This window comes from Helianthus annuus, chromosome 9, assembly GCF_002127325.2.
Source record: "Helianthus annuus cultivar XRQ/B chromosome 9, HanXRQr2.0-SUNRISE, whole genome shotgun sequence".
In the NCBI taxonomy this organism is placed as follows: Eukaryota; Viridiplantae; Streptophyta; class Magnoliopsida; order Asterales; family Asteraceae; genus Helianthus; species Helianthus annuus.
This window is the reverse complement of record NC_035441.2, coordinates 41,660,225-41,675,703: the sequence shown is the minus strand read 5'-3', so window position 1 is coordinate 41,675,703 and position 15,479 is coordinate 41,660,225. Positions and strand designations below refer to the sequence as shown.

Sequence of the window (15,479 nt, the reverse complement as noted above, 5' to 3'; positions counted from 1 at the left end):
ATCGGTTTTTCGTTGAATTTATGCCCTGTTTACAGCCTGTTAAAGGCGGCTGAAAATACACATCAGCAAGCTGTTATCAGTCTAAAGGCTACTAAAATGCACACATATGATTACCATTCATTCTAATAATGATTTACAACAAGTTATAAGTTATTTACAGCAAACTAATACTCATATATTTCAGATTTATCTTGTATTACCATGTTTCATCATTATTTACTCTTTAACCAACAAGTTCATCACTCTAGCAAGACTTTTTAGGTTTGATTTTTAGTGTTCACGATTTATCCGACAAAACGCTTATTGACCACTCTAGACAAGATCAAGAAGAGGTTTAGAGTCACTTACTACTAGCTTTTAAGCTAGGGAAGATCAAGAGAAGAAATGAGGTAGTCAATAGCAAACGAAGAAGGTCTTTGATGATCCGCGAGTTCCACACCTCATGATTCACCTTAATACACCTTTGTCTATGAATGGAATGGATAAAGCAAGATTGAATGAAGGTGATGATGGTGGTGGTGAGTTCAGCCGAAGCCAAGGGAGGAGGGAAGAGAGAGTTTTGGTGTGTGTTGGTGAAATGTGAGAAATGAGCACTAAACCTTCCATGCATTACTTATAACCAAGTTTCCACTAAATCCTTTGTGTAATGTGTCATGTAGGGGGGGACATGATCTAATAAACAAATGAAATAAAATCAAGTTGTGTAGGGGCCATGATGGCCATAGATTAGGTGGAGGGGGGTCTAGCATAGGTTAAACTAAATAGTTACAATCTAGTTTCATCTTAAGTATTAGTTACATATATTAGTTAGTATATATTTTGTAAGAGGTGTTATGATGTTCGGGAACCATAACTAGCTCAGAAAAATAAAAACAATGTTTTTTACAATATTTTAGTGTTCTGGGTAATGTCCGGTTGTTCGGTTTGATATTGTTCCGTTAAAGTGTTTAATTAATCCGTAAAGTGTCTTTTATGTATATTTTTGTAACACTTTTAATTTCTAACACTTAGGAAATTATAACGGACTATTTAATGACTTTTCTGCATACTACTAGTATGTTTACAAGCACATGTAAGCATAACACAGATATCAGAAAGCAGTTAAGTAATTTCACACAGTCGTCAAGCACTTTAATTATCAATAATAAATTGTACGTAATACATAGGATTTTGAGGGTTGTCACATTCTCCCCCTGTTAAGAGAATTTCGTCCCGAAATTTAGCGCGTGGTTACTGAGGAAGCTAGTTAAGTTGCGTTGTTTTCCTGGTTTTCCTGAGGTGTCACATCATTCCCCCGTTGATTTGGAATTTCGTCCCGAAATTCTGCAGTAGCCTCAGCCTCAGTAGTGGTTGTGTTTTTCTTAAACAGTTGGGGATACTTGAGTTTCATTTGGTCCTCTCGTTCCCAGGTATACTCTGGGCCACGACGAGCATTCCAACGAACTCAAACGAGAGGTATTCTGGTATGCTTGAGAATCTTAACGTCTTGATCCGTAATCTCTATTGGTTCCTCGACGAATCGCAGCTTGTCGTCGATTGTGAGCTCTTTGAGAGGAACTATGAGGGTCTCATCTGACAGACACTTCTTCAGATTTGACACGTGGAATACGTTGTGAACTCCGCTGAGTTCTTCAGGTAGATTTAACCTGTAGGCGACCTTGCCAATTCTCTCGGTGATTTTGAAGGGTCCAACGTATCGCGGGTTGAGTTTGCCTCGTTTTCCGAAACGAACTACACCTTTCCAAGGTGAAACTTTGAGTAGCACCCGATCCCCAACCTGGAACTCGAGTGGCTTTCTTCGCTTATCGGCATAGCTTTTCTGACGGTCACGAGCTGCCGCCATTCGTTGTCGTATCTGAGCAATCTTCTCGGTTGTATCTACTACGAGTTCTGGACCAGTGATTTGACTGTCACCAACTTCTGCCCAACAAAGAGGTGATCGGCACTTTCGTCCATACAATGCCTCAAACGGAGCGGCCTGGATGCTGGTGTGGTAGCTGTTGTTATATGAAAACTCCACTAACGGGAGATGCTTTTCCCAGCCGTTACCAAAATCGATTACACATGCCCTAAGCATGTCTTCAAGAGTTTGGATGGTGCGTTCAGATTGCCCATCTGTCTGTGGATGATAAGCGGTGCTCATATCTAAACGTGAGCCAAAAGACTTATGCATAGCTTGCCACAGTTCAGATGTAAAACGAGCGTCACGATCAGAAATGATGGAGGTTGGCACTCCGTGCCTTGATACCACTTCTTTTAAGTAGATGTCTGCTAGAGTAGAAAACTTATCCGTTTCTTTGATAGGCAGAAAATGTGCAGACTTGGTCAGTCGATCTACGATCACCCAGATGGTATCGTTTCCGCATTGAGATCTGGGCAGGCCAGTAACGAAATCCATGGAAATTTGCTCCCATTTCCATTTAGGTATCTCTGGTTGTTGGAGTGGGCCTGATGGTTTCTGGTATTCGACCTTGACTCTAGCAAAAGTCAAGCATTTACTGACGTAGGTCGCTATGCTGGCTTTCATACCAGGCCACCAGTATGTAGTCTTTAGATCGTGGTACATCTTATCCGAACCAGGATGTACTGAATAACGAGACTTATGTGCTTCATCCATCACAAGCTCGCGTAAGTCTCCATACAGTGGAACCCAGATGCGTCCGTTAACATAGTAGGCGCCGTTTTCCTTTTGTTCTAGTCGTTGTCTCGATCCTCGTAGGGACTCAGCCCTGATGTTCTCTGCTTTCAATGCTTCAACCTGAGCATCACGAATCTGAGCTTGAAGGTTGGATTAGATGGTAAGCTGTGACGCACGTACACGCCTAGGTATAGTATCCTTCCGGCTGAGGGCGTTAGCCACAACATTGGCCTTGCCCGGATGATACCTGATCGCGCATTCGTAGTCATTCAAGAGTTCGACCCATCGACGTTGACGCATGTTTAACTCCTTTTGCTTGAAGATATGCTCGAGACTCTTGTGATCGGCATAAATGGTGCACTTGGTACCGTACAGGTAATGTCTCCATATCTTAAGCGCAAAAACAACTGCTCCCAGTTCCAGATCGTGAGTAGTGTAGTTTCTTTCGTGAACTTTAAGTTGGCGTGATGCGTAGGCAATGACCTTGTCGCGTTGCATCAACACGCAACCAAGTCCTTGGATGGAAGCATCGCAGTAAACCACAAAATCATATGTGCCTTCAGGCAATGAGAGGATAGGTGTGCTACAAAGTCTCTCCTTTAAGTGCTGAAATGCGGACTCCTGGGCATCACCCCAACGATAGGTGACACCTTTTTGAGTCAGTGAAGTGAGAGGTTGCGCAATCTTGGAGAAATCTTTGATGAATCTTCTGTAGTATCCTGCCAAACCCAAGAATTGGCGGATTTCTGTTGGTGTGCAGGGTGCAGGCCAGTTCTTGATCGATTCAACCTTGGATGGATCAACATGAATCCCATCCTTGTTTATCACATGGCCCAGAAAATGGACTTCGCGAAGCCAGAAGTCACATTTCGAAAACTTGGCATACAGCTGCTCTTTACGAAGTAGTTCCAGAATAAGCCTCAGGTGTTGCTCGTGTTCCTCCTGACTCTTAGAATAGATCAGGATGTCGTCGATGAAGACTATGACAAATTTATCCAAGTAAGGCTTGCACACTCGGTTCATGAGGTCCATGAAGACTGCAGGTGCATTCGTCAATCCGAAGGGCATAACCAGAAACTCATAATGGCCGTAACGAGTCCTGAATGCTGTTTTGGAGACGTCCTCCTCTCGGACTCTCAGCTGATGGTAGCCTGACCTTAGGTCAATCTTAGAATAGAAGCTCGACCCTTGCAACTGGTCGAACAAGTCATTAATGCGTGGAAGAGGATAACGGTTCTTCACGGTCACCTTGTTGAGCTCGCGGTAGTCAATACACATTCTGAAGGTACCGTCTTTCTTCTTCACGAATAACACTGGAGCTCCCCATGGCGAAGAGCTAGGACGTATGAATCCCTTTTCCAAGAGTTCTCGTAGTTGCGTAGACAGTTCTTTGAGTTCTGATGGAGCAAGCCGGTAAGGTGCACGAGCTATTGGTGCTGCTCCAGGAGCTAGCTCGATTTGAAACTCGACTTGTCGATGAGGCGGAAGGCCAGGTAATTCCTCAGGAAATACCTCGGGAAAGTCGCGTACAATAGGAATGTCTTCTATCTTCCTTTCTTCCACGGATGCCTCAGTAACGAGGGCTAGGATAGCGGTGTGGCCCTTCCGTAAACACTTCTGGGCTTTAAGGAAAGAGATGATGCCTACAATAGCACCACTCTTGTCGCCACGAGGGGTTCTTTACCAGAACGAGGGATACGGACGATTTTCTCCTTGCAAATAATCTCCTCTTGGTGTTGAGATAACCAATCCATTCCAATGACAACGTCGAAACTACCCAGAACGATAGGAATAAGATCGATGGAGAAGTTCTGACCAGCTAGGACGAGGTTACAGCCCTTAACTATATGTGTAGCCTCTAAACTTTTGCCATTTGCTATCTCTACCGTGTGCTTGGTGTTCAAAAGTGTTGGAGTACGCTTAAGCATCTGACTAACTTATAAGGACACGTAGCTAGTATCGACACCCGAATCAAATAAAACAGTAACAAAGAAGTCGTCCAGAAGAAACTTACCCATCACAACGTTGGGATGGTTCCTTGCTTCTCCCTGACCAATCACGAATACACGACCCTGGGCGCCATTGCCATTATTGTTACCTCCGTTGTTGCCTCCGTTGTTGTTTCCATTGTGGTTCCTGTTTCTTTGGTTGTTGTTCTGATTCTAATTCAGCTGGGGGCAGTTCCTCTTAAAGTGGCCTTCAGTGCCACACTGAAAGCATCCTTTATTTCCCTGCTGATGCTGCTGCTGGTGGTTCTGTGGAGCTTGTTGTTGTTGACGATTCTGAGTCGCAGGACGTGGGCTCCTGCAATCTTTGGCTTCGTGACCCAGCTTGTGACATCTCTGACAGCGACCCTTGTTGCACTGGCCGCTGTGGTGCAGATTACATCGATTGCACTTAGGGTGATTTCCCTTGTACCCACCCTGACCTTGATTTCCAGATGACTGCTGACTGGGGCTCCTATACTCATCTATCTTTCGCTGCTGAGATTGAGCTGAAGTAGAACCCTTGCCCAGATTTCCATCCCACTTGCGCTTATTGTCGTTGGGAGCATCAGAAGTAGTGGCGCTAATACGTTTGGGCAGTTTGTTCTGCTCAACTGCCTGATCAGTGAGACGATGAGCCAACTTGACGATTTGTTGTATAGTGCCAAGGTTAGCTGAGGTTACGTGGCTTTGGATTTCTGGCACCAAGCCCTTAAGGTACAGCTCAATGCGTTTGTAGGGAGGGTCCACCATAGTAGGGCACAAGATGGCTAGTTCGTTTGACCTCTTAGTATACGCCTCAATCTCAGACCCCGTCATCTTCAGATTGAAAAATTCCACCTCTAGCTTGTGGATGTCGTCACGACTGCAATACTCTTCTCTAATCAGTTCTTTGAAGTCGTTCCATGGGGTGGCATTAGCAACCGTCAACCCAAGCAATTGGACCTGTGCTTTCCACCAGGTTAACGCAGCTCCTTCGAGTGTTCCAGTAGCATACTTCACCTTACGATCTTCCGGGCAATCACACATCTCGAAAACAGACTCGAGCTTCTCGAACCAGTGAAGAAGGCCTACAGCACCTTCTGTGCCGCTGAAAGTGCTTGGTCGGCAATCCATGAAGGTTTTGAATGTGCACACAGGAGGCTGAGCATGTTGACCTATGGTGCGAGAATAAATGACAAGGTTAAGCATGAGGGTAGGTTTGCGAAGGTAAGATCTAAACGTCCTAAGATAGGTCGAAGTAGCAGGTTATACCTCCTGCAGGAACAGCTGCGAGCGCCTCAGCAACTCGTTCGTTGATCAGAGCCGTCAACTGGGCTTGAGTAAGGTTGATACGTCCTCCGCGTCCGCTCATGATCTTCATCACGAAGCAACGTAAGTGAGAAAAGTGTCGTGAAAGTGCGTAAGTGTGGGACGACAGTAGAGAGTAAGCACACAAGGTTCAAGTAGCAGTTATCACATTAACTAATGCACAGTGTGAGCTATCTAACCGACAATATAACATAAATCATACCACCTATTGTGTCGAGTCTTGCACGTGGAGCGAAGTGTCGTTGTGGATCGTTGAGCACTGTACCGGTTATAGTCTGGTTTAATAAAAAACTTTCCCCTTTTTAAAACCAAGTTCACTATAACCAATGGCTCTGATACCAATCTGTCACACCCCCAAAATCCACCATGCGGAGTACCACCGCTTGGAGGCGTGACGTGACCAGGATCGAGCCACCAATCATATTGAACAACGTATTTAAGTAAATAAAACCAACCACAATACAATTGGTGACCAAAAGCCAGTTAACCAAGTTTTAAATTAAACAGCGGAAGCATAATACGTGATACCAAAATATAAGTTCATAGTCCATAAGTTTAAAATCCAAAACGTAGATTTAATAAGTTCATAAGGATTAAGTGTTTATTACGGAACATGACAGTCCGTATCCCACAACGACTCCTTCCTCGTGCAAGCTCCAAGCAGTTAGCGACCTGTAAGGCATGTAACAACGAGTCAACAACAAAGTTGAGTGAGTTCACGTTTGGTTGTTTAGTTTTAAGTTGTTTTCCGAAAACGTGGTTTGTCTTTCGTTGGCGTAATTGCCGTGGGGGTTACCCCGTAGTTGAAAGAAAGTTTAACCAGTTCATTCTTTATTACCCATACCCTGTTCATGATTAGTGGGGGCTTCCCCATGTGAACTACTAGACCGTATGATATCGACTACTACGCAAGTAAGTTGTGCCCTACATCAGTGTCTATCATCACTGATGGTTTGCCATAGTCCATTAGTACACGCCCGTCCGACTGGCACGGTGTGAGGTTTGTTAAACCTAATAGCGCTATTAACTAATGACCCGCTCGCCATTGGCCTCGGCGATTAAGTCGATATAAAATAAGGGACTTATGATAGAGTTTTGTCTAGTAAGTTTAAGGTTGTTGTCCTACACAAGGAGGACGAACGTACGTAGTTCTCCCAAAGAGAATACGCAGGATTAATACTGGCATCCTACCCGAGGAGGATGGCCGTACATATCCTACCTAAGTAGGATATGTAGATTCCGTTTTAATTCTTTAACCCATTCCCAAACCACCGGGAATCCCATGCCTTAGAAAGTGTGTGAACTCACCTCGGTTTGCTCGGTTAGATTCTCAATATAGCTAACAGTCAAGGTCGGTCAATCACGTCCTAGTATGATTTACCAGTTAGTCATTTAGTGGTTTTCAAATAGAACACAAAGTTCCTACACGTATCTATCACATAACATGCATCACTTTAACGGTTTATGCCCTCTAAGTTTCCCATTCATTCCCCACTCAAAATCAAACATACGATAATGTACATAACATATATAACATGTTAGATCATTCACGGATAGCATACTCGACATTTAGACACGCAAGTCACAACTTATATCAATTCAGCATTAATATTCAAAACCGGCTGTTTTCGGGCATTTAAATAAAATAGTTAAATTATTCCAAAAATTCCCAAATTTTACAGAATGTCTTAAACGTTCCATATTTTATTGTGTAAAAATATCGGGGTCCGGTTAATTACCAATATTTTATAAAAATTCATGTTCCGGACTGAACTCAGATTTGTGAATTTCTGACCACAGTCCACGGAACAATTTATTAAAAATTCATCGAGTGTCTGATTTACGAAATTCCAGTGGGGTAATTATACATGCGTCGGTTGTCATCTACTGTACAAATTTCATGGTCCGATTCATCACAAAACTCAAGTTATGACCGAAAGTATGACACCCATTTATTGCTGTCAAAATTCAGCTTAAGTTGCTGTTACAAATTAATACTTTAAAAATAGTAAACGATGTCCAAAAATTACGATTCCGGTGCCATTAGAACCGTATTTCATAATAACATATTTTAGATTCAAAATATCGGTTTTTCGTTGAATTTATGCCCTGTTTACAGCCTGTTAAAGGCGGCTGAAAATACATATCAGCAAGCTGTTATCAGTCTAAAGGCTACTAAAACGCACACATATGATTACCATTCATTCTAATAATGATTTACAACAGGTTATAAGTTATTTACAGCAAACTAATACTCATATATTTCAGATTTATCTTGTATTATCATGTTTCATCATTATTTACTCTTTAACCAACAAGTTCGTCACTCTAGCAAGACTTTTTAGTTTTGATTTTTAGTGTTCACGATTTATCCGACAAAACACTTATTAACCACTCTAGACAAGATCAAGAAGAGGTTTAGAGTCACTTACTACTAGCTTTTAAGCTAGGGAAGATCAAGAGAAGAAATGAGGTGGTTAATAGCAAACGAAGAAGGTCTTTGATGATCCGCGAGTTCCACACCTCGTGATTCACCTTAATACACCTTTGTCTATGAATGGAATGGATAAAGCAAGATTGAATGAAGGTGATGATGGTGGTGGTGAGTTCAGCCGAAGCCAAGGGAGGAGGGAAGAGAGAGTTTTGGTGTGTGTTGGTGAAATGTGAGAAATGAGCACTAAACCTTCCATGCATTACTTATAACCAAGTTTCCACTAAATCCTTTGTGTAATGTGTCATGTAGGGGGGGGGGGACATGATCTAATAAACAAATGAAATAAAATCAAGTTGTGTAGGGGCCATGATGGCCATAGATTAGGTGGGGGGGGGGGTCTAGCATAGGTTAAACTAAATAGTTACAATCTAGTTTCATCTTAAGTATTAGTTACATATATTAGTTAGTAGATATTTTGTAAGAGGTGTCATGATGTTCGGGAACCATAACTAGCTCAGAAAAATAAAAACAATGCTTTTTACAATATTTTAGTGTTCCGGGTAATGTCCGGTTGTTCGGTTTGATACTGTTCCGTTAAAGTGTTTAATTAATCCGTAAAGTGTCTTTTATGTATATTTTTGTAACACTTTTAATTTCTAACACTTAGGAAATTATAACGGACTATTTAATGACTTTTCTGCATACTATTAGTATGTTAACAAGCACATGTAAGCATAACACAGATATCAGAAAGCAGTTAAGTAATTTCACACAGTCGTCAAGCACTTTAATTATCAATAATAAATTGTACGTAATACATAGGATTTTGAGGGTTGTCACATTCTCCCCCTGTTAAGAGAATTTCGTCCCGAAATTTAGCGCGTGGTTACTGAGGAAGCTAGTTAAGTTGCGTTGTTTTCCTGGTTTTCCTGGGGTGTCACAGACGATAATAACAATAATAAATAAACAATAGTGAATACGAGCATTAATAAAATGCTCGTTTATCGACAATCAGGATCAAGGGTTCGAGTTGTCACACACTCAAATTTATACCGACACGTAAATAAAAATATGAATGTAAAAAGTAATTAACAAAAGAGATTAACAAACGAAAGTTATTTAGAGAAAATTAATTTAGTAAAAAGCTAGGGGCTAAAAATGCCAATTGCTAAAGTAGTGGAGATTAAAAATGAGAAAAAGACTAAAATTGCCAAGTCCAATAGTTGAATAGCCAACCAAAGCCGGTGGGAAATTCCACCGACTTTGGTTTTTAAGATAGTATACAATACAATACAATACAATATATATGAAACCAGGCATGACTACAACCACAGGTCCACAAGTATACCCGATGAGAATCAGAACAAATAAGTCGTGCATGCAAACCCACATATATTCGTATCGCATTCGAGTTCTTCTGTCTAACACGATTTTCAGGTTTGTCATAGTCGTGTTTGTGTCAAATTTTCAAGTTCCTATCACGAACACAACCTATTTGGATACCCTACACAAAAGTACATACAAAAAGGTAAAGATTAGGGTTGCGGTTCGTTTGTTAAGAAATATATGTGTTCATGAACACTTACCGACCGAGATTTTATGTTTGTTTTTGTTTGTTAAGGAAATTAACGTGTTCGTATGTTAATTTTAGGCAACGAACGTTAATGAACACAAAATAATTTTCATAAACACAAATGGAAACAAACGAAGACAAACAAGTGTTCATGAATAGGATATATAATACACTAACACTAATTAAATATTTTATTTGTAGGAATTTTGAAGTATTTAAATAAAATATAGAAACTGAAAACATTAATAAACTATCGAACATAAACGAACACGTTACTGAACGTTTACGAACATAAATGAACAATTGCAGCCTCTGATTAAGTTCGTTTATTTAACTAAATGAAAGATATATCTTGTTCATGTTCGTTTGTTTACGAACGAACACTAATGAACTTTCCGCCGAACGATTCACGAACTATTCGCTGAATGGTTCGTTTGCAGCCCTAGTAAAGATGATGGTTTAAACAGCAGCACACATCTACATTCAAATTCAATATAAACATGAGAAAGATGTACTTAATACAACAAGCTTATATAACAAAATGATCATCTAATGGAACGCTTATATAACAACATGATCACTTGATGAACCCCATTATTCTCCGTTGCGAGTTCAAAGACGAAAAGCATCCGTCTGGAATCGTTCATCATACAACCTCCAATGACCATATCGTTCCGCATGAACACTGGCCGACCTCGGGATATAAAAGTTGTTCTTCTTAACGTTCTTCAAATTAGTCAAACCCGATGTTGAATTCTCAATATCCCGGCTAGTAACACTCACACAACCCGATAAATCCAGGTACTCGAGGTTTTTACACCCTTGCGAAATCAGAGCGAGGCCTCGGGCTGTTAATTTCGAGAACCTGAGTTCAAGATGTAATAATTGAGGCATTAAGTTCCCAATTGCAGCAGCTTCAGAGTCCCCGTCTTGAGGACACGCGTTTAAGTAGCTCGTGGGTACGATTCCTATGTGTTCTGAAGGATCTAACCAATTCATAAGGTTGCGTTTTAGAATCGAGATGTTAGTGCATTTTCTTCCTAACGCTTGTATCGATTCATGAGAGATTTCGTAGCAATAGCTCATGTCGAGTTCCTTGAGTTTGGGGCACCCAGATGCTATCTTTATCATGGACTCATCGGTCACGTTTGGGCAGCTTTTGATTGATAATACTTCTAGATTTGGGCATCTGTTGAATAGCACGTAAAAAGAACCTTAATTAAGCTTGTTTAGACGATGTAATAGTTCAATGAAAAGGAGAAAAGGAACCTTAATTCAGCTTGTACATATATTCATTACTTTCAACCAAGGGAGATGAAAGTAAAAAAGGCATTATATATTCATGATGTTTGGACATTGATACACGTTGACAACGTATTGAATTGCCATACATGTCATATATTATGCATGTTCAACTGTGGACACTTTATCATGGATTCATCGACCACAACTAAAGTTATAAGTGGTGAAACACAAGTTGCAATACTCGTAACGTACGTTCAAGAAGTAATGGATACAGTAATGAGGTTTGCTAAAGAGGTTATAGTACCAACATCATTGAACCCTAATCCAAAGATCCCTGAAACTAATAGAAGGCTATGATGAGTTAACAAGAATAATAATATTAATAATACGATCTTCTGTAATAAAATTATAATGACTGCTAAACTCTATGCAGGGAGTGGTCGGTGCCCCTTAATCCCTTATTAACTTCAATGCCTGCCATTGTTTGTGATAAACAACATTTGTATATAGGAATAACATAGTTGTTAATGGCGAATAGCGATAAGGTACCTATATGCTAAATAGCAATACACTATAAAGAAATTTATATGTATATTATATCAAAATACCCTGGTATATACGCTATTTTACAAGTATATTTAACAAAAATCGATAATTCAGCTATTTTAATGCTATTTGTATTTAAAAAAAATTTAAAATAAAGGCCGCTATCTATCGCTACAGACCATATAGCGAGCATGGACCTACACGCCACGCTATTCGCTATAGCAACCGTAGCGGTCGCTATTGACAACTATGAGAGGAAGACGAAGGGATGAATGTTACTAATAGATTTTGGCAACTTGTGACTTAAACAGATTCTTACCTTTAATGTACTCAATGCGAACAAGTAGCAACTGATTTCAGGATGTAGCAGATCCATTTATAAAATTTCCATTTCCTAGACGGCTAGACCATGTATATTATTCACGGTATAAATGTAATATCATATTACCATTACTATTATTATCACTATGTGCAAATTGATATTCCCTTTAGTGCTCTTGCACATGGATTTATGACAGCATATCACAATGTCACGTACGGGCTTGGAAACTTCCGTCATCCATGTGCAATGAACGAGGATGAAAAAATCTAATCACATTCATGAAACCAAAGAAACGTCATTGAATGTATTTTTGGTCTCTTGAAAGCATGTTTTAGGATTATGAAGAGAGTAACTCCCCTTTCTGTTGGATACTTTGATGTACAAAATGATATTGCTATTGCATGTTTTCCGGTTACCATACAACGAAAATGTTTTAAGACGATATTCATGATAAACTTACATGAAATAACTACTGAACAATAAGGAGTGTATCACTTCGATTATACGTTAGAAAAATTTTCTACTATAGTAACTTTAATTCAATTCTTTATCGTACGACAATTCATCTAAATTAGCGACAAATACGCATACGCAGACATGCATTACAATTCAGCTTCTAGATTTCAAATGCTACCTCCTAATTCTCTGTTTTCAACCATCCAAATCATACAAAATGATCACAAAACAAACCCTAGATCAAACAAATCTCTAATTCTCTGTTTTCAATGATCCAAATCGCACGTAAAGGATGCAAAGATATCCTAGGTAAAACAAATCCCTAATCCTCTGTTTTCAACAATCTAAATCGCACATAAACAATGCAAACAAACAAACCCTAGATCAAACAAATCCCTAATCCTCTGTTTTCAACCATCTAAATAGCATCTAAAACATGCAAACAAACCCTAGATCAAACAAATCCCTAATCCTCTGTTTTCAACCATCAAAACCACACAAAAACAATCACAAACCAAACCCTAGCTCAACCAAAATCAAACTAACAAACGAGAATTAAACCATTACCGTTGAGCAACAACAGAAAGCGCCCGATCAGAACAATGTCTAACCCTAACTTCAACAATCTTCCCCTCACTCCAATCCACAACAGATCTGATCATGTTATCGATCTTCCTCTCGAACTCAGGCGTCCACCAGCGAGTCGACTCAACGGGTCGCGATTTGAAGGACGATTCGAGATCGAAAACGGAGTGAAGAGACGGATCCTTGGAGGCTTGTAGCCATGACTTGCAGACGAGCATGGTGCCGTTCCATCGGTCTTCGAGAGTGAGTCGAGTTAGGATGTTGAGGAGGATCTCGTGAGTTAACTCGGACCAGTTGGAGGTGAGTTGGTCTGACTCGGTGGTGGTGGACATTGGTGGCTCGTGTTTGACAAGGTGATAATCGGTGGGTTAATTTTTGTGATTTATGGTGTTTGTGTAAATAGTGGTATATGAAAAGGTCAATGTTTATCCAGACACGTGTCGTTATATTATTGGTTGTCCTTCTTTTATTTTTTGTTATGTTGGTCATAACACGATAGATATTTGAGTTTTTAAATGAAAATTTGGACTTAAGTCAAGGTAGAGGGTATCGTTTAATCACTTAGGTATTGTTTGTTTTTTCGGAGGTAAAATGTTTGTAGTCTGCAGACCTCTGTAGCAGAAGAGGTGAACCAAACCTCTGCAGTCTGCAAGAAGAAAGACTGTTTATTTTCTCAGAAGTGTTTCATAACAAACATCACCATAAACAAAACCGATAACAATCAAATTAGCACAAAAACTCGTTCCTACATTTATAAAACTATAACTAAACAAGCATTTAAGAACTAACCTGGATTCAAACTCACTGATATCAACAAAGCACAAAAATTCGTTCCAACATGTGTAATATTTTTCTTTTAGTTTGTGTCAGGATGAGGTTCGTTTAGGAGTTTTTCTCGATAGCATCGGTTTTTCAGATCTAAGTGCCTAAAAGATAAAGAAATGGATGCCGGTAGAGCGTAGGCAGTTTGAAATTTTACAAGAGAGGTAATGACCCGAAATAAGCTTGGTTTTCTTAACAATCCTAATTCATCAGATGTCGTTCTCTTTTCATTTTTAAAATGTGTGTGGTTATATAAGAGAAAAGGAGATGGAAGATGTCACACCCCAACCGATGGCGGAAACATCGGGATGAGACGAAGTGTGTATAGATTGCAAGAGACTTCATAACACTATGTGACAATATTTAATTAAATTCAAATTTCATTTCCAATACTAATGTCATACAAAATTCAAATAAAGATAACAACATTGTTGCAACATAAGACATAACAATAGAAGATAAATTAATCTAGGTGTGTATCCAGTCCACCCTAAATCTTGTTTCATCTCGAATATCACCTCAACAATTAACCTGCAACATGTATTAAAATAGAGTTCAATGCAAAAGCAAAGGCGAGTATACAAGTTTGACTACATAGCATAATAGAATAAAAACTCATATCCAACATGTTACATAATGTGTAAATTACTAGAAAAGCAATTTTTGGCGTACAATATGATCAAACCCAAGAATACAACGCATAACAAGCCTAATCCCAAAAGTTTAGCGGGGTGGTAAAGTTTAACTTAACAATACCCACAAGAATAACGGGCGGGGCGTCAATCCTATAGCGCTATAATTGTTAAGGCGGGCTAGCAAAGTTAATGAGCATATAACGTTCCAAATCGTTCATAGAGCATACAAGCATAGCAAAGTTTCATAATAGTTTCATGTTTCGTTCATAGATAGAGTATGTTTTGTTTAAGCATAAAAGTTGTTTTGAATAGACATACATGTTGCATCCCAAAGTGAAAAGGGAAAAAGGGATCGAGTATACTCACGGTTTACAAGTCTTGACTTGATGATCCGAGGGTAAGTTTGGTGGATGATTTAGCTTGGAGCACCTAGTCCTTCTACACGAGGAAACGTAGGTGTGTGAGTTTGGCGTTTACGGTGGATTAAGAATATGAAGTAACTTAGCATAAAGTATAATATATAAAAATAATCATCTTTAACTTTATAACCTTCATATGACACTAGGTAACCAATATGGTTATTTAATGTTTTTCATGGGTAATATACCCATTAGAATCATATTGAGGTTTTAGGTCTTAGATGATATTCTACTTCTTTAACATGTAAACACAAGTTCAACGTCAAAAGTTCGAATGAGTATGTACCTATATTTAGGATAATTATTACATATTATTTAGTCTAATAATTCAAGTAGGATGTAGAAGATTTAAATCTCCATTTAGGCACCTCTAGTTGCATGGATGTCATGTATGGGGTAGGAAGACCAAACTTCCATTTAGGTACCCCTTTGATGTTCACCACTTCACTTGATGTAAAAACAACCAAGGAGGGTCACGAACTAAGGTTTGTACAAGTATGTAAATGAA

The 15,479-nt window shown here is 39.6% G+C and overlaps 1 protein-coding gene across 1 annotated transcript; it reads right to left on the bottom strand.

Annotated features, from left to right (window-relative positions):
- Window positions 1-10,396: 10,396 nt before the first annotated feature.
- LOC110877491 (F-box protein SKIP1) lies at window positions 10,397-13,475 on the bottom strand. The gene is made up of 2 exons (XM_022125640.2): window positions 13,078-13,475; window positions 10,397-11,130 (listed from the first exon to the last, which is right to left on the bottom strand). The coding sequence occupies exons 1-2, from the start codon at window positions 13,425-13,427 to the stop codon at window positions 10,554-10,556; spliced, it is 927 nt and encodes a 308-aa protein (XP_021981332.1). The 5' UTR covers window positions 13,428-13,475; the 3' UTR covers window positions 10,397-10,553.
- Window positions 13,476-15,479: the final 2,004 nt, after the last annotated feature.

Bases quoted from the DNA above. Each gene is read 5' to 3' on its own strand.
- LOC110877491 (XM_022125640.2), bottom strand. From the start codon at position 13,427: ATGTCCACCACCACCGAGTCAGACCAACTCACCTCCAACTGGTCCGAG. The intron at 11,131-13,077 runs GTAATGGTTTAA...GCTATTCAACAG, and splicing joins CTTTCTGTTGTTGCTCAACG to ATGCCCAAATCTAGAAGTAT.